This window comes from Somniosus microcephalus, chromosome 29 (genome assembly GCF_052327205.1).
Source record: "Somniosus microcephalus isolate GS21.2 chromosome 29, FLI_Smic_1.0, whole genome shotgun sequence".
Taxonomy (NCBI): domain Eukaryota; kingdom Metazoa; phylum Chordata; class Chondrichthyes; order Squaliformes; family Somniosidae; genus Somniosus; species Somniosus microcephalus.
In genome coordinates, this window is record NC_141015.1 from 31,191,545 (window position 1) to 31,210,101 (window position 18,557).

At 48.9% G+C, this 18,557-nt stretch overlaps 1 protein-coding gene across 2 annotated transcripts in view; it reads left to right on the plus strand.

Annotated features, from left to right (window-relative positions):
* cdhr1a (cadherin-related family member 1a) overlaps positions 1–18,557 on the plus strand; it is a 47,875-nt gene that overhangs the window by 11,128 nt on the left and 18,190 nt on the right. The window contains exons 9-13 of one of the 2 annotated variants that reach the window (XM_085970524.1): positions 1,587–1,665; positions 5,423–5,523; positions 7,948–8,151; positions 11,434–11,586; positions 11,679–11,843. In XM_085970524.1, coding sequence (XP_085826650.1) covers positions 1,587–1,665; positions 5,423–5,523; positions 7,948–8,151; positions 11,434–11,586; positions 11,679–11,843 — 702 coding nt within the window. The remainder of the gene's footprint in view (positions 1–1,586; positions 1,666–5,422; positions 5,524–7,947; positions 8,152–11,433; positions 11,587–11,678; positions 11,844–18,557) is intronic. The other variant, XM_085970525.1, reaches the window with a different exon arrangement.

Genomic DNA, 18,557 nt, shown 5'->3' on the forward strand with positions numbered 1-18,557 from the left:
ATGGAACCAAGGCGGGTAGATGGAGTTAAGACACAGGTTAGCCATGATCTCATTGAATGGCGGAAAAGGCTCGAGGGGCTGAATGGCCTCCTCCTGTTCCTATGTTCCGACACAATCTCCAAACCATCAGCCAGCACATGCATCAGAGCACTGGGGGAACCTGTAGCTCAAGTCCGCACTCCCAAATGACAGAGATGTGAAGTTCAGAAAGAACAATCAGGAATATACAGTGAGAAATAAGCAGAGTTAATTCAAACACTTGCTGGAAATTAACACTGAAAGTAACACATGCAAAGAACATTTTGTGACATCTGCCACAGCCATTTTTTTTAAAACATTTTTAACATCAGACATCCTGAAACACAAGAATTTCTTAACATTACAGCAGTAATGCTGCTGAATCGAGGCTTTACTGCTGTAGTATTAATAAAATTGTATATAAATATCCCAGGCAAAGCTAGTCCCAAAGTGTTATTTCTGCTCCACCTCTTCATTGTCATTTTTTTCTCTTATTCTCTAATTTGTCTTTCTCTTTCAGACGTAGCTGTTGCCCTTGCCTACACCTACTCATTGTCCATTTTCAGAATTTGGGCACTTCATATAAAACGAGCCTCCTGGTTGGCTGAAAATGGGTTTCAAAGTCCTTTTCTCAGCCAATCAGAAAGAGTATTTTTGAAATTTGACATGAAGAAAGACTTGCATTTCTATAGCGCCTTTCACAACCTCAGGTCGTCCCAGAGCGCTTTACAGCCAATGAAGTACGTTTGAAGTGCAGTCACTGTTGTAATGTAGGAAACGGGGCAGCCAACTTGCGCACAGCAAGCTCCCACAAACAGCAATGAGATAGTGACAAGAAATCTGTTTTTTTTTTTAGTGATGTTGGTTGAGGGATAAATATTGACCTGCTCTCCTTCAAAATAGTGCCATGGGATCATTTACATCCATCTGAGATGGCAGACGGGGCCTCGGTTTAACATCTCATCCAAAAGATGGCACCTCCGACAGTGCAGCACTCCCCTGGAGTGTCAGCCTGGATTATGTGCTCAAGACTCTAGAGTGGGACTTGAACCCACAACCTTCTGATTCCAAGGCAACTGTGCTGCCACTGAGCCACGGCTGCATTGGTTGTGTGTCAGGTCAAATCTCTGCTGTTATATATAGCTTGACTGCAGGAAGTGCAAACCATAGAATAAGATAACTTAGCAGCAACTCTGTAAAGGAATTTGTTGGCTGTGCTTGATAGAAAGTTTAAAGGGGAACAGTCACAAACCTGGAAAAGATCTATTCTCAGGACAATGTGATAGCCATAGCTTGTTGGAACTCTCGTAGACTGTAGCATGGTAGGAGGATACATGCTTGTATCTGAGAGTGCTCTGTTAAGAGGTACCAAAAGGAGGGAAGCATTTCCTGAGAAGGCTCCTCGTGGCTGATAATACAGTGACTTGGGCAGAATGTCTTTGGTGGGCTGTTTGTTGCAGGAAGTCCACAGAAATGAAATTGGATAAAATAATCCATAGCTTACAAGAAAAAAACTCACGTCAATAATGCAGTTTCGTACAAACTACATATTTTAATTTCCTTCTTAGGGTTCGGAAATATTTAGTGTGATGGCCTATGACGGAGACCGTGGGAACCCAAATCCAATCCGTTACAATATTGCGTACGGTAAGTAAAATTACACGATGGAAGTGACCCCATCGCCACGTCAGAGATGTTCAAACTGCAGGTTGTGTGGGTCCATAGAGCCCCAAGTCCTGGCAAGCCCTTGAAACCCAGACAACTCAGTCTTATTTGCACTTATATTTTTTAATTTACTGGTTTGTCCCTTTTGAAGGCCATGGACTCGGAGATTTGGAAAGGGCCGTTCATAGCGCTGTTGCTTTATTGGTAGATAAATCCTAAGCCTGAACACCAAGGTCTGTTTGGATTACCAATCTGAGATATTTGCAGATTAAAAGAAACATGAATTTAAGGCTCATGGGGCAAATTAGTGAAGTGAGAGTGTGGGTTGAAGAATCAAGGTTATTGTGATATATTCTTATCTTGGACTTGTGTTCCTATCTAGTGAGGATCTACTCCAGCAATGTAGATTCGCTGAATCTTCCTTATATATGGCTGGCCAAAGCTCCATGATGCCCACCTATGTAGCCCATGAAGACAATTACCTGGGACGTCCCTGATCTGTGCGATGGAATCTCAGCAATGAGCCATTTTTGACTTGTCACAATTGTAATGTGGCTGGACGTTTGATCTCCATTTATCCCTACAAATTGGCAACCTTCTATGCTTTTAATCAGCACCAGTGTAGTCCAGAGCGCCCTCAGAGCAGTTCTTGTGTTGGTACAAATGTGGGTGTATTTGGAAGCATCCCGCCTATTTTAGGAGCTGCATAAATTTGGCCTGTACCCGAGTACTGAAGGATATTGATTAGTGTCCTGATTTTTAAAAAGAGATAGGAATCTGCTAGCCTAACACCGGGGAAATGCTTGAATGGGATGCAACCAATATTCAACTAAAGAGCGTAGAGGGCATAAAGAGTAGTCAACTTCGCTTTAGAAGCAAAAGCCTTGGCGGCCAACTGTGCAATCACTTCACATTTGAAGAGTCGACCATCTTCTCAGCCTATTTCAATCACTAAAAATCACCCCAGCAGCGGGAGATCAGCGAGCAGCTCTCTGTGCAGGTGTTGGATGGATGCAGGAAGTTCTGCTTTTGTAATTTCACAGCAATATCAGTGAGCAGTAAAAACATCATTCGCTACTCACACTGCTGTGAAGTTGGAGCTGATACTTATCCTCCGGTGCAACGTGAAAGAAGCATTTTTTCTTGTCTTATTTCTTCCTCTCTTACTTTTACTTATCATCTCTTCACCCCACTTTTCTCCATTTCTCGTCTGATTTCTTTTGTGCAACCCTTTTCCCATTTTTCTTCACAGCCTGGCTGGCTGTACGGCTTGGAATTACCATCAAGGTTTGTGGGAAGATCCCTGGTCCTAGGCCTGCTCTTGGTAAATACACTATTTGAGAACGTAAGAAATAGGAGCAGGAGTCGGCCATTTGGCCCTTCGAGCCTGCTCCGCCATTCAATGAGATCATGGCTGATCTTCTGCCTCAATTCCATTCACCGGCCCTATCGCCATATCCCTTGATGCCCTTACTAGTCAGAAATCTATCGACTTCTGTTTTGAATATACCCAATGATTGAGCCCCCACAGCCCTCTGGGGTAGAGAATTCCAAAGATTCACCACACCTTAAACATGTAGGCCACGATTTCCCTACCTCAGTGGGTCCGTGGTGAGTGAGTTTGTTGGCAGGTCGCGACCTCGTTGCTGGCTCCATCCCGGCCTCCGACATGACTTTCCCCTGATTTGGACTTGTTAAACCCACCCAGCGCGTTTCCCGGTCCAATTGAAGGAAGCGGGTCTGATGACATCATTTGATGATGCGTCATCAGCCGGTTTCCTTAAAGGGACCCTGCGCAAATTTACTTTGACATTTGTGCTGTCAGTGTTCTACAACACGGAGGTGCTGCAAACACTGACAAGCACTGCACAGAGGTGCACAGCTGCACCCAGGCTCTCCCATGACTCCGTCCATATACTTATAGAGGGAGCCACAGCACGCAGGGAGGTTCTCTTCCCTTCCAATGGGCAAAAGAGACCTCCCCAGGAGACCAACGCACTCTGGTTGCACATTGCACAGGAGGACACAAGCAGGGATGTCGTCAGAAGGACCAGGCTGCAGTGGCGCAAACCTTTCAATTATCTCAGTAGATCATGAAATGTTACTGCAGAGCCACACTCAACCTCATCCTGCTGTGCCATTCTTCACATCCTCATCACTCTGCCTTCCCTACCCTACTCCTGCACATCCTTACTCCCACCAACTTACCTTGCACCTTCACCCATCCCCCTCTATCTACATTATCACATCCCCATCTCATGAGCCACCCCTCACACTCACCCCCATCCTAGTCCAATCATACCAACTAACAACACGCAAGGCACTTGGGTGTTTTATGCAATGTTCATGTAAAGTTTCTGTTAATGTGCTGTCAAACATTGAAATCTTTATTTCCAACACTTTGCATTCTTGGACAGTTTTGTGTGCACCTTTGGAATTGGCTTAGTGAGTTGCAGTGAATGGTGAGACATAACGGTACCCCCTGCAATGCTGATGAGTGTGAAAAGAATGGCTTGGGCATTGTAGGGATGCTTTTATGGTGTTGGTGTGGGGTGGTGCCAACCTGGCGCATCATATGGCAGCCAGGACGTGCAGTGTCAAGTGAAGTAAATGTGGCCATGGTGAGGCCATCCCTGGTTCCCCGGGCAGCAATGTGGTTGGGAGCTGATGCCCTCTGTCCTGTGCAGCACCAACTGATGGCGGAGAAGATTGGTGTGAATGTTGGTGCTGCTGGTGTGCCTGGTGATGCTGGTGTTGCGGCTGATCGTGGTCAGATCCTGAGGACCAAGGTGAGAGAGTATAAACCGTACTGATACTGATGGAATAGATGGCAGGTGAAGTTGAGATGACAGAAGCAAGCTGTCAATGGTGAGAGAGATTGTTCCAATGAGGTGACACTGGATAGAGAGTTTGCTCCAAACACTTGCAACCTGCATAAAGCTCAATCTGTGATCCAAATGTAGTAAGCAACAGCTTCTGAGCTTGGACAGTAAACAGCTGTGAGATGGGAGCTTTTATAGCACATTTCAAACTGTCAAGTAATGAGATGATTCCATGGCCATTCAACTCCTGCCCAGCTGAACAAACGTGATCTGTGATCCCGAGCTGCGTGGACCCCATGGGCGAGCTGGTAAATTCTAAAGGTGAGCTCAAAATTGTTGTTAATCCTCTGTTAACAAGGTCATAATGACCTGAATTGCCTCCCCCGCCGCTGTGTGTCGGGTCTGCTCAGCGCTGGCTGACCCGACATTTGGTAAAGGCGTGTGGCGGCGGGTTGACAGCGGGGTCCCGACACGCTGTCAAATAAAAAACACTTTCCCACTCGACCCGCCACCGATCGCGCCCACAGACCACCCCGCGGAAAATTCCCCCTTCAGTCCCTGTCGAGGTCCACATCAGGGACGTGCACCAGCTCCTCAGCTGTTCAGTGGATCCCGGGGCATGGGCACAATCTCCCTTCCTGCTGTCTTTCTCTCTTGTCCAGCCAGAAAAAGGGGAAATAAAAGCACAGAATAGTGAAACGAGCAACTCCCTGAACAGACCAGGCAGGTGGGACAAGTAGCTTTCTTGCTGCTGAAAGTGAGGTGGCCTCGATATAATGGTACACTTGAAGGGTATGGAAGTGGCAATCAGATTACATTTCAATTCATGTGATTAGCGAGTTAAAACCGGGCGTGTAAAATATCCGCATTATTTGGGTACTCTTCATTTTTATCAATACCTTGCAATTTATTAATAGGAAATGATGGATCTTTTGGCATAAATAGCACAAATGGAGCTATTTCTGTACTCCAAACTACAGAGCTTCTTACGAAGGAGGTTTACAAACTTCTAATTAAGGTGAGTCATAAAATGTCAGAATGTCACTGAGCGTACATTATAAATAGGAGGGGTATGAGTGCTTAATGTGTTTCTATGAAATGCTTTTAAGGGAGATGTTAAGGCATTTATGGGCCGATCGCACAAATCATAGAGTCATAATGGCACAGAAGGAGGCCATTTGGCCCATCGAGTCTGTGCCGGCTCTCTGAAGAGCAATCCAGTCAGTCCCATTCCCCCGCTCTATCCCCGTAGCCCTGCAATTCTACTTCCCTCAAGTGCCTATCCAGTCTCCCCTTGAAAACATTGAGTGTCTCCGCTTCCACCACTCCCGTCGGCAGTGAGTTCCAGGTCCTCACCACTTGCTGCGTAAAAAAGTTTTTCCTCACGTCCCCCCTTTATCTTTTGCCCAAAACCTTAAATCTGTGTCCCCCAGTCCTTGTACCATCAACTAGTGGGAACAGCCTTTCCCCATCTAGCCTATCCAAACCCGTCATAATCTTGTACACCTCGATCAAATCACCCCGCAACCTCCTTTGCTCTAATGAAAACAAATCCAGCTTCTCCAGCCTGCCCTTGTAGCTAAGATCCCCCATCCCCTGAACCATTCTGGTAAATCTCCTCTGCACCCTCTCAAGTGCCTTCACATCCTTCCTAAAGTGTGGGGACTAGAACTGGACGCAATACTCCAGTTGTGGCCTAACCAGCGCTTTATAAAGGTTCAGCATAACTTCTCTATTTTTGTACTCAATACCTCTATTTATGAAACCCAAGATCCCATATGCTTTGCTAACCACTCTCTCAATATGTCCCGCCACCTTCAGGGACCTATGCGCATTAACTCCCAGGTCCCTCTGTCCCTGCACACTCTTTGAAACTGTGCCATTAAGTGTATATTGCCTCTCCCTGTTCCTTCTGCCAAAACGCATCACCTCACACTTCTCTGTATTAAATTCTCTGTATTAAACGAGTGGGCTTTTCCAGTGTGGAATTGCAATTGTGGAGAGCACGGGACAGGAAATCGCAGGCCCGAAGCATCGTTCCCAATAAGCCGTGTGTGGCTGCCCGGCCGCGAGGTCTGGAGGCCCCGCGCAGGCCGCTCACTGGCTTCTACGTTGAAGAAACCTGCGCATGCGTGAAAATTTGAAAGGGCCGTGCAGTCGGTTAAAGGGCCTGCGCAGGGAAAAAATAAATTTGAGGGAACATTGGCCCACCGCACCTGAATTTTCTGTCCATTTAAATGAACAAATGCAAAAATCAGGGACTGTGAGGCCCGAGATCTCTCAGCCAGCACTCCCTGCCAAGAGTGTATGAACACGGAATCAACCCTTTATTTAAGACAGGCTTATGTCTCCGTTAAAATATCGTACAAATGTATTAAGTCTGCAGGCATTAATATTCAAACAGTGTCATTTGAAGCCTCATAACTGCTTAGCAATCTTTGAAAGGAACCTTGAATCTATCTTAATTTATGAAGAATATAGCAAGGTGTTTATACCCATGGTATAGGTGAAGAAACTTTATGAAGATAATTGTAGAACTGGCACTCTTTAATATTCCACTCAGATTTTTCGAGTTATGTTAATTGCACAAAAACAAAACTAAAGTAACTCAACGATATTAAAGGTTGACTTCTTTGTAAAGAGAGAGGGCAGTCAGTTGATGCTTCAACACACTGCTCCACAGAGCAGTAGGACAAGGGATCATCCCTGTGATTTCCCCTCAGCCCTATGCTATAACTAGCCAGGGTTCATCAAATCATCGAAATCTACGACACAGAAGGAGGCCATTCGGCCCATTGTGTCTGTGCCGGCCAAGAAAGAGCTCTCCAGCCTAATCCCACTTTCCAACTCTTGGTCCATAGCCCTTGCAGGTTACGGCACTTCAAGTGCATATCCAAGTACTTTTTAAATGCAATTAGGGTTTCTGCCTCTACTACCCTTTCAGGAAGTGCGGTCCAGACCTCCAACACCCTCTGCATGAAAGAATTTCTCCTTAACTCCCCTCAAATCCTTCTACCAATTACTTTAAATCTATGCCCCATGGTTATTGACGTCTCTGCTAAGGGAAATATGTCCTTCCTATCCACTCTATCTAGACCCAATCATAATTTTATAAACTTGGATTGCAGACAGGTGATCTGCTGTCAAGCCACCTCCAGTGATGCTCTGAAGTTGCCTGCTGCCTCAGAGCGTTTCAGGATGACTTCTCTTATGGAGAAATGTCTGGGCTTTACTTGGGACTTCCACAGCAATGCGACTGAGATGGTAACTCAGCAAGTGGTGGAGCCACATCATCCCATTCCACAGTGCAGTGCACTGGTGCTCCTGAGCCCCATGTCATCGCACCAATCACACCGTGTATTCCTACTGACGCACAAGAGTGAAACGTGACAGTGCAGACGTAACTCACACACACCCCTTTGTTGTGTTTTTTTTGTACAAGGCCTCAGAAGTTAACCCAGGTGTTGATGAGCTGGCGTTTATGACAGCTTTGGTAACAATCCGAGTGGTGGATCTCAACAATCATCGACCCACCTTTTACGGTGAAAATGGTCCACAGTCGCAATTCGAGATCACAATGCACGAACATCCCCCAGAAGGAGAGATACTGCGTGGACTGAAAATAACAGTTAATGACTCTGATCAGGTTTGTCTACTTGTTTTACAGTCAAAGGGCTAAAAATTCAGTTTGGGGCACCAAGCTCGCCTGGGCGCCGGAATTACCGCTGCGAGCGGAGCCACTTGCGCCATCCGGATATTCAGTTTCTGCGCCCCAAATGGAAGCGGGCCGCTAAACGAGGCTTCCTGCTTGGGGCGCTGAAGCTGAATATCGGCGTGCTAAGGGCCGCAGCGCCACATGCTGTGGCACGGCACGCTGCGGTACTGCAGGCCTTCCTCCCACTGTTAAGGGGGAGGTGCCTGCAACAGCGCGATCCCTGCTCGCGAGTGCCGGCAAATGAGCCCGGCACCAAGGAGAAGTGCCGGGCTCTCGGGAAACAGCCGGCAATGCCGCAGGGGGGGAGGGGTGTAGGAGGCCGGGGACGGAGGTGTGGGCAGGCGGACGCCAAAAAAGCGGCCGGCCGCACCTCCACCTTAACTCGCCCCACTACCGGCACAGGTAGGCCCCTGTGTACCGGTTGCTATTTGCGGCCGGCGCTGACGAGGCGGGCGCGACCAAATATGGCCATCAGGGCGATAGCGGGGCGCTGCGCACACCGATGACGTCATCGGTGGCGGCGCAGCGCTACAGGCTAACGCCGCCATTAGCGCCCCGCTAAATATCGCGGTAGGTGTGGCCAGTGGCGCAAAAGCCACTGAGTGCCCTCTTTGGGCGCAAACTGGTGGCGCAGCCCACTGAATTTCTAGGCCAAAGTGTACAGAATAAAGTCACAGATTAAATCAGAGACGGCAACATTTCGGATGAGAATACCATTATATAAATTTATATGGAACTGCAAAGTAGTCTTTGTCAGAGCTTATACAAGGACCTCTTTGAAATTATTTCATGAATATATTGCCATCTACTGGTTTAAAACATTCTTCAAAACCTCTGTTATTCAGCAGTGGTAGAAATGTATGCAGTGAAGTTTTGGTTTTCATTTAAAGCCCCATATTATATCAGTCAGTTCATTACATTAATCATTTTGTACCCATTTCTTGCTCTTATCAAAGTATTGTATTCTGTGCTGGCATACTTGGATTTCCTGGGCTGCTGACCAGGCTGAAACCTAAACTAAATTGGAAACTAGGATATCCAATACTGAGTCATTTCTCTGGAAATGTCCTAATTTTGGCTAAAATGTACCATTTTGGATTTGGGGTGGCGGATCCCTTTACATTATGGTGGCATGTGTGCATTAGAATAAAGGGGGTGATTTTCACTCAGAAGTCGGGAAGGAGGCGGGACTACAACTTTCGGGGTTGTAGTCCCGCCTCCATCGAGATGCGGCCAATCCACGCGATGTTAACTTGGTTGACCTTGTTGAGCCCGCCCAGCGGGCTTAGCAGGCCAATTAAGGGCCACCTGGCAACGGGTGACGTCACAGACTGAAATTTTGTCTGTCAAGACGTTTTGACAGATGAAATATCAGTGTTTCACAGCTGTGTGAAGCTGTCAAACACTGACAGTCTTACTTCTAACATGAGTCCTTCTACACAGACTCAGTTAGAAATCTCTCCGGCACAGAAAGCTGCAGGCTGTCACTTTTGACAGTTCGCAGCCGTTCTGCTTTCTGTGCCGGTTAGATGATGGACTCCCGAAACCTAGAGGAAGGAAGGCTGTAAAGGTAAGTACAGGTAATTTAAACTTCTTTACACACTTTAGACACACCAAACACACTTACCTTTGCACTCATGTACCCATCACTCACCTGAACACCGACATCTCGACCCCTCCAAGTCCTTCAACCCGACGGCCCGACTCCTCTAACTTGGCGTGGTTTGGAGCCGTCGGGAATCCCACACTTCAAGCTTTAAAATAGGGATTAGGCGAAAAACTGTCTGTTAACTACCTGTTAACAGGCAGTTAATTGTCACTAATCCCTTCCCGCCTCAGATAGGCAGGTCCCAGTGCAGGGCGGGTACCCGCCTCCTTTGAAAGTTACATGGAGGCGGGTTTGGGGCGGGATGGTGTCAGGACCCCCGAATTCGGGACTTTAACCCCCCACACGCCTCCAATCCCGACTCCACGGGTCAGTTAAAATCGAGGCCAAAGTGTCCTCCTGCACAAGCACACTAGCCTTTCGTTATCAGTTTCTCTGTTGTAATCAACAGAGGACAAGTTTCCAATAGGCATTTATGGCTGGAACCACAATATGTTTTAAAAATTACTTGAAAGCTAAAACAAACATATTCTCTGGAGTTTAGAAGAATGAGAGATGATCTCGTTGAAACATATAAGATTCTGTGGGGGATTGACAGGGTAGATGCTGAGAGGTTGTTTCCCCTGGTTGGAGTGTCTAGAACTAGGGGGCATAGTCTTGATAAGGGGTCGGCCATTTAAGACTGAGATAAGGAGGAATTTCTTCACTCAGAGGGTCGTGAATCTTTGGAATTTTCTATCCCAAAGGGCTGTGGATGCTGAATTGTTGAGTATTTTCAAGGCTGAGACAGATAGATTTTTGGACTCTAGGGGAATCCAGGGATATGGGGATCGAGCGGGAAAGTGGAGTTGAGGTCGAAGATCAGCCATGATCTTATTGAATGGCGGAGCAGGCTCGAGGGGCCCTGTGGCCTACTCCTGCTCCTAATTCTTATGTTCTTATGTAACTGGTGATCCATTGAAGGCAACTAATTTCTGGGACAGTATGCTTCCCTGGTAATCCAATTGGGTTGGGAGTGAGTATACAATCTTATGGTAGTAGAGTGTTTGTGCAATGCCTGCTCATCTGGTACTGAGACTTCTAGGTGGCCTTGTGGTATTTGTGTGCCCTGACTGTCCCTGACATTTTGGTGGAAGACTGGTGGATGTCTTGTAGCATTGTGGTAAGGATACACCTATTTGATTTATCAAACCCAACTCTATAGGTATCTGGCATGGATTTGCCATCCTGAGTTTAATTGACTGGACTAAATCTAGATGACAAGTAAACCTGGCATCATTGGTTTCAATTACAAAGGCCAATGAGTACTCAAAGGCTTCGTGAATAGAAACCTCTCTGTGCCAAATATTAAAAGGGCAAGGTGTTCAAGCAAAACAACTTTGCTAAACCCTTTTTCGTTTGTTTACAAACACGTGATACAATGGTGTAAATCGTGTCAAAATGCACCATGATGTCGCCACTGTATATTATTCTGATGAAAATCGGGCAGGGATGTTCAGGATTTCCTTCCATCCCAAATAACAATGGAGTACAGGACCCCTTTAACACACTGGTACTAATCAACAGAGAGCAAACAAATCTGGAACAAAGTTTCATTTTTACCTCAGGGAATAAACGCACAATTCAACCTCAAGCTGGTGGGCCCGGAGGGTATATTCCGAGTTATTCCGCAGACTGTCCTCAATGACGCACAAGTCACGATAATAGTGGAGAACTCGGCTGCCATTGACTACGAAAAGTTCCAAGTGTTTACTTTTAAGGTACGTGAGTTTTGGGATCCGAGTAGGTTTTGTCAAATTTGGTTTTACGGAGATTTTGCAACTTCACTAACAATACCGTTGCTTCTCTATAGCTCCTTGCCGTCGAATCGGACACGCCGGAAAAATTCAGTTCCGTAGCCGACATTATCATTCATCTGGTGGACACAAATGACAATATTCCCAAGTTCACTTCCGAATTCTACATTGCGCGGATTCCGGAGAACTCACTCGGGGGCTCTCCCGTTATATGTGTAACCGTAAGTGGAGGATGCTTGTGCGACGATGTTGTAAACATTTCTTTTAAATAGCTTCCCCGGTGGCTCAGTTGGTAAAGGCAAAGTGCAATTGAACCTTTCAGACCAGCCGGTCCCAGGCTTGACTCCCAGTCTGTGGTGAGTTAGCTGGGTGGTAATGTACGTTGTGAGGAAGATGCAAAGAGGCTTCAAGGGGATATAGACAAGCTAAGTGAGTGGGCAAGAATATGGCAAATGGAATATAATGTGGGGAAATGTGAAGTTATCCACTTTGGTAGGAAAAATAGAAAAGCAGAGTATTTTTTAAATGGTGAGAGATTGGGAAATGTTGGTGTTCAGAGGGACCTGGGTGTCCTTGTACATGAATCACTGAAAGTTAACATGCAGGTACAGCAAACAATTAGGAAAGCAAATGGTATGTTGGCCTTTATTACAAAAGGATTTGAGTATAAGTGTAAAGACGTCTTACTGCAATTATATAGGGATGGGCAATAAATACTGCCTTGCCGGTGACGCCCACGTCTCAAGAACAAAGCTAACTACACCTGGAGTATTGTGTACAGTTTTGTTCTCCTTACCTAAGGAAGGATATATTTGCCATAGAGGGAGTGCAACGAAGGTTCACCAGACTGGTCCCTGGGATGGGGGGATTGTCCTATGAGGAGTGATTGAGTAGACTAGGCCTATATTCTCTAGAGTTTAGAAGAATGAGAGGTGATCACATTGAAACATACAAAATTCTTACAAGGCTTGACAGGGTAGATGCAGGGAGGATGTTTCCCCTGGCTGGGGAGTCTAGAACCAGGGTCACAGCCTCAGAATAAGGGGTCGGCCATTTAGGACTGAGATGAGGAGAAATTTCTTCACTCAGAGGGTGGTGAATCTTTGGAATTCTCTACCCCAGAGCGCCGTGGAGGCTCAGTCGTTGAGTATATTCAAGACAGAGATCGATAGATTTTTGGATACTAAAGGAATCAAGGGATATGGTGAAAGTGCAGGAAAGTGGAGATGAGGTAGAAGATCAGCCATGATCTTATTGAATGGCGGAGCAGGCTCGAGGGACCAAATGGCTGACTCCTGCTCCTATTTCTTTTGTTCTCATGTCTCAACTGGTGTAGTAGGGCTGCTGCAATTGTTTGCAATGGTCCTAGGGAGGGGAAAGTAAGCTGGAGTTCCAAGTCCTGACTCCTATCCAGTAACTGCTGCCGCCAAGTGTACATATGTGGCTATCAGATGAAGACAAGGCTGGGCTCCAAAGTGATGCCCTCCATGCTTGAATAGTCTGATGACACTCAGTAGCCTTACCCCAATTCCAATTGAAATTAAATTTGGGTTCACTGCAAAGGTTCACAACTGCGTCCCTTCAAAGATGGCTCCAGGCGTCGTATCGGTCACTCTGTATCTGTCTCTACAAAGCGAATCCCACAGAATATCTAGCTATTTGGCAGTGTTCTTCCCCCCACCACCAACCACCCTCCCCACCCCCCCATCCCCCCACCCGCCCCACCAACCCCTGAAGACAATGACTCTTCTTGTGGTTCAACTTTACAGTTGCTGACACTCTGTGGTAAACCACTGTTTGTATTCCTGTTTGTCCTGTTTGTATTCCACTGTGTACATGCCTGGACATGCCTCGGCTGACTCCTCCCACAGGTCCTAGTATAAAGGTGACTGCTCCCCAGCCCTTTGTATCCTGGACCGGTCGACCACTCGAGGCAGACCTCCATTCTGTTGTTAATAAAAGCCTTTAGTTACTCTTCTAACTCTCAGTCTTTTATGAGTAATTGATAGCGCATCAATTTTATTAACAACATTTTTATAATGGAGAAGATCCTCACACCAGCATGCCTGGACTTAGATCATCGGGAGGCGGACTCATCCACCAAGTTTACTCACTGGCTTAAGTGTTTCGAAAAATTCCTGACCGCCTCCGAAGCAATCAAATCGGACGAGGACAAACTGGATGTCCTGACCTCCAAAGTGAACCACCGAGTGTACTCGGTCATCCAAGACGCGACCTCGTACGCGGACGCTATCAAGCTCCTCAAGGACCAGTACACGCGCCCAGTGAACGAAGTGTACGCCAGGCACCTTCTGGGGAGTCGTAAACAACAACCTGGGGAATCGACCGTGGAATACCTTCAGGCACTGTCTGTGCTTGGCCGGGCCTGTGGTTGTAAGGATGTAAAGGCCGCCGTGTACACAGAGGAACTTATCCGGGACGCTTTTGTAGCGGGCCACAGATCCAATTACACCCGACAGCGACTGTTGGAGCAGAGTAACCTCGACCTCAACAAGGCCTCTGAACTCGCACTATCGTTGGATGCAGCCTACCAGGGCATGGATGCCTACTCCTCTGCACCGTGGACGCCGCGGGGAATGACAGCCTGGGACACGGTAGGACCGCCTCATAGCGCCGTGCCACCCCAGCCACACAACGGCCCAACTACCGCAGCAGTGTCCCAAGGCCAGACAGCAGTGCCCCAAGGCCAGAAATGCTACTTCTGTGGCCAGGCAAAACACCCCAGAGCGCGCTGCCCGGCGAAAAACGCGATCTGCTCGGGCTGCGGGAAGAAGGGACACTACGCTAGCATCTGCAGGGCCAAAGCCACCCCGAACCCCAGCAGCGCCGCGTGTGGGCCATGCGGGCCGCCATCTTGGACCTCCCCGGCCATGTGCAAATCACCGGTACAGCAGCCATTTTGGACGCCTCCAGCCACATGGGGATCATGGACGCCGCCATCTTGGACGACAGCCGGGACGCAGCAGGCCCCCGACACCGCCTCATCTGATACCCGCAGCGACACACCGACCCCTACGCTGGCATCCGTTACACTGGACCAAGCGAGACCGCACCAACTGGCCAGTTCCACAATGGACATTAAGGTAAATGGTCACGATACAATCTGCCTTTTTGACTCTGGGAGCACGGAGAGCTTCATCCACCCCGACATGGTGTGGCGTTGCTCTCTCCCAGTCCTGCCTGCGCAACAGCGGATTTCTATGGCCTCCGAGTCCCAGTCGGCGGACATCGGCGGCTACTGCGTGGTGACACTCTTAGTAGATGGGACCGTGTACGATCATTTTAAACTTCTGGTCCTGCCTGACCTCTGCACTGCCGTCCTGCTGGGGTTAGATTTTCAGTGCCACCTTAAAAGTGTTACGATGGCGTACGGTGGACCCCTACCCCCACTCACAGTCCGCAGCCAGCAGCTTCCAAATTGCCCGCCGCGCACCAGGTGCAACCTCTCCACACTCAGAGTCACCCCCCCACCACTGTTTGCTAACCTCACCCCCGACTGTAAGCCCATCGCCACAAAGAGCAGGCGATACAGTGCCGGGGACAGGGTTTTCATTAAAACCGAAGTGGAGCGGCTCCTGAAAGAAGGGATTATTGAGGGCAGCACCAGCCCCTGGCGAGCCCAGGTTGTGGTCGTTAAGACCGGCGAGAAGCAGCGCCTGGTCATCGACTACAGCCAGACAATAAATCGCTACACCCTGCTGGACGCCTACCCACTCCCCCGTATAGCTGATATGGTCAACCAGATCGCGCAGTACCGCGTCTTCTCGACCATTGACCTGAAATCAGCGTACCACCAGCTCCCCATCCGCCCTGAGGACCGCCAGTACACTGCCTTTGAGGCAAACGGCCGCCTCTATCACTTCCTTAGGGTTCCCTTTGGCGTCACCAACGGGGTCTCCGTCTTCCAAAGGGAGATGGACCGGATGGTAGATCAAAATGCGTTGCAGGCCACTTTCCCATATCTGGACAATGTGACCATCTGCGGCCGTGACTTGCAGGACCATGACGCAAACCTCGAAAAATTCCTCCGCACCGCCCAACTCCTAAACCTGACATATAACAAGGAGAAGTGCATATTCCGCACAAACCGCCTCGCCATCCTCGGCTGTGTTGTGGAACACGGAGTCATCAGCCCCGACCCCGACCGGATGCGTCCCCTTATGGAACTTCCACTGCCCCACTGCCTCAAGGCCCTGAAGAGGTGCCTAGGGTTTTTCTCCTATTACGCCCAGTGGGTCCCCTACTATGCGGACAAGGCCCGACCGCTGATCAAGTCCACCTCTTTTCCCTTGACGGCAGAGGCCCGCTTAGCCTTCCACCGTATCAAGGAGGACATTGCCAAAGCCACCATGCACGCAGTGGACGAATCCATCCCCTTCCAGGTGGAAAGCGACGCGTCCGACTTTGCCCTGGCCGCTACCCTCAATCAGGCGGGGAGACCCGTGGCCTTCTTTTCACGAACCCGCCAAGGCCCGGAGACCAGACACTCCGCTGTTGAGAAGGAGGCCCAGGCGATTGTGGAGGCTGTGCGTCATTGGAGGCACTACCTGGCCGGAAAACGATTTACCCTGCTCACTGACCAGCGTTCAGTTGCTTTTATGTTTAACAACAAGCAGAGGGGCAAAATCAAAAATGACAAGATCTTGAGGTGGAGAATCGAACTTTCCACCTACAACTACGAGATCTTGTACCGGCCCGGGAAGCTAAATGAACCCCCGGATGCGCTATCGCGTGGCACCTGCGCCAGCGCGCAGATCGATAGACTACGGGCCCTCCACAATGACCTCTGCCACCTGGGGGTCACCAGGTTCTTCCACCTCATCAAGGCCCGCAACCTGCCTTACTCTATTGAGGAGGTCAGGACCATGACCAGGAACTGCCAAGTCTGCGCTGAGTGCAAACCGCACTTTTATAGACCAGACAGGGCCCACCTGATAAAAGCCACTCGCCCCTTCGAGCGCCTGAGCGTTGATTTTAAAGGGCCTCTCCCCTCCTCCGACCGCAATGTGTACTTCCTCAATATTATTGATGAGTACTCCCGTTTCCCGTTCGCCTTCCCCTGCCTGGACATGACCAGTGCCACGGTCATTAAATGTCTGAACAACCTCTTCACCCTGTTCGGCTTCCCCAGCTATATCCATAGCGACCGGGGCTCATCGTTTATGAGCGACGAACTCCATCAGTACCTGCTAACTAGGGGTATTGCCACAAGCAGGACCACCAGTTACAACCCCCGGGGGAACGGACAGGTGGAAAGAGAAAATGCGACAGTTTGGAAGGCCGTCCTGCTAGCCTTAAAGTCTAGGGGCCTTCCAACCTCCCGCTGGCAGGATGTGCTCCCCGATGCGCTCCACTCTATTCGGTCACTGCTCTGCACTGCCACTAACGCCACCCCTCATGAGAAAATGTTTGTCTTCCCAAGGAAGTCCACATCGGGGACATCGCTACCGCCATGGCTGACGTCCCCAGGGCCGGTCCTACTGAGAAGACACGTGAGGACCCATAAAACGGACCCCCTGGTCGAGAGGGTCGACCTCCTCCACGCCAACCCCCAGTATGCTTACATCGCATACCCGGACGGGCGGGAGGACACAGTCTCCATAAGAGACCTTGCACCCTCGGGGGCCGCAGTAACCCACTACCCACTACCACCCCCCCCCACGATCCGATATCCAGCCCCAGCAGACGGCAGGCCTGGGCCCCGCGACCCGCTCGACATCTACGAGGACGACACGCCTGTGCCACAGCCTACGCTGGACTCGACGCCGGAAGCTTCACTACCCCTGCCGTCGCCACGCCGATCACAGCGGCAGACAAGACCTCCGGAGAGACTCCAATACACTAACTTTTAATACACTTCACCCCGCCGGACTCAATTTTAAACAAGGGGTGAATGTGGTAAACCACTGTTTGTATTCCTGTTTGTCCTGTTTGTATTCCACTGTGTACATGCCTGGACATGCCTCGGCTGACTCCTCCCACAGGTTCTAGTATAAAGGTGACTGCTCCCCAGCCCTTGGTATCCTGGACCGGTCGACCACTCGAGGCAGACCTCCATTCTGTTGTTAATAAAAGCCTTTAGTTACTCTTCTAACTCTCAGTCTTTTATGAGTAATTGATAGCGCATCACACTCTTCTATCACCGGGCCATCAGGGAAGCTATGGAGTTAATGTCAAAACAGTTCTATCGCCATGTTACCAGTGCAAAGTCCGCAATTCCATTCTTCTTCAGCATTTTTTTTTTTTAGCTTTGTTCTTGAGACGTGGGCGTCACCAGCAAGGCAGTATTTATTGCCCATCCCTAGTTGCCCCGAGGACATTACGAGCCAACCATGTAGAGTAACTGGTGCCACAGGTAGGCCAGATCAGGTAGGGGTGGCAGGTTCCCTTCCCTGAGGGACATTCGTGGACCAGCTCAGCTTTTACTACAAGGCGACAGATATTATGGTCATGATCTGGTGCTTGCCCACAAATGACCAGATTTTTCTGGTGGAATTTGAACTGATGGCCTCTGGGTTGTTAGTCCAGTACCAAAAACCAATGTTCTCTGTAAACTGCACTTTGTTCTGCATGGCCTGTTTCTTTCAGTGCGCGGTCCCTTTAAATTTCTGCGCATGCGCGGTATTTACAGTGTTAAAGCTGGTGAGCGGCCTGTGCGGGACCTTTCCTGTTACTGCGCGGCCACATGGCAACGCAGCTTAGAGGGAACATTGACCATAACCACTACACTTCTGTACCCTATAACTTCTTGAAGTGGTCCCACTTTATTTTATTTTTTTATTTGTTTATGGGATGTGGGCATCGCTGGCAAGGCCAGCATTTATTGCCCATCCCTTAATTGCCCTTGAGAAGGTGGTGGAGAGCCGCCTTCTTGAACCGCTGCAGTCCGTGTGGTGAAGGTGCTCCCACAGCGC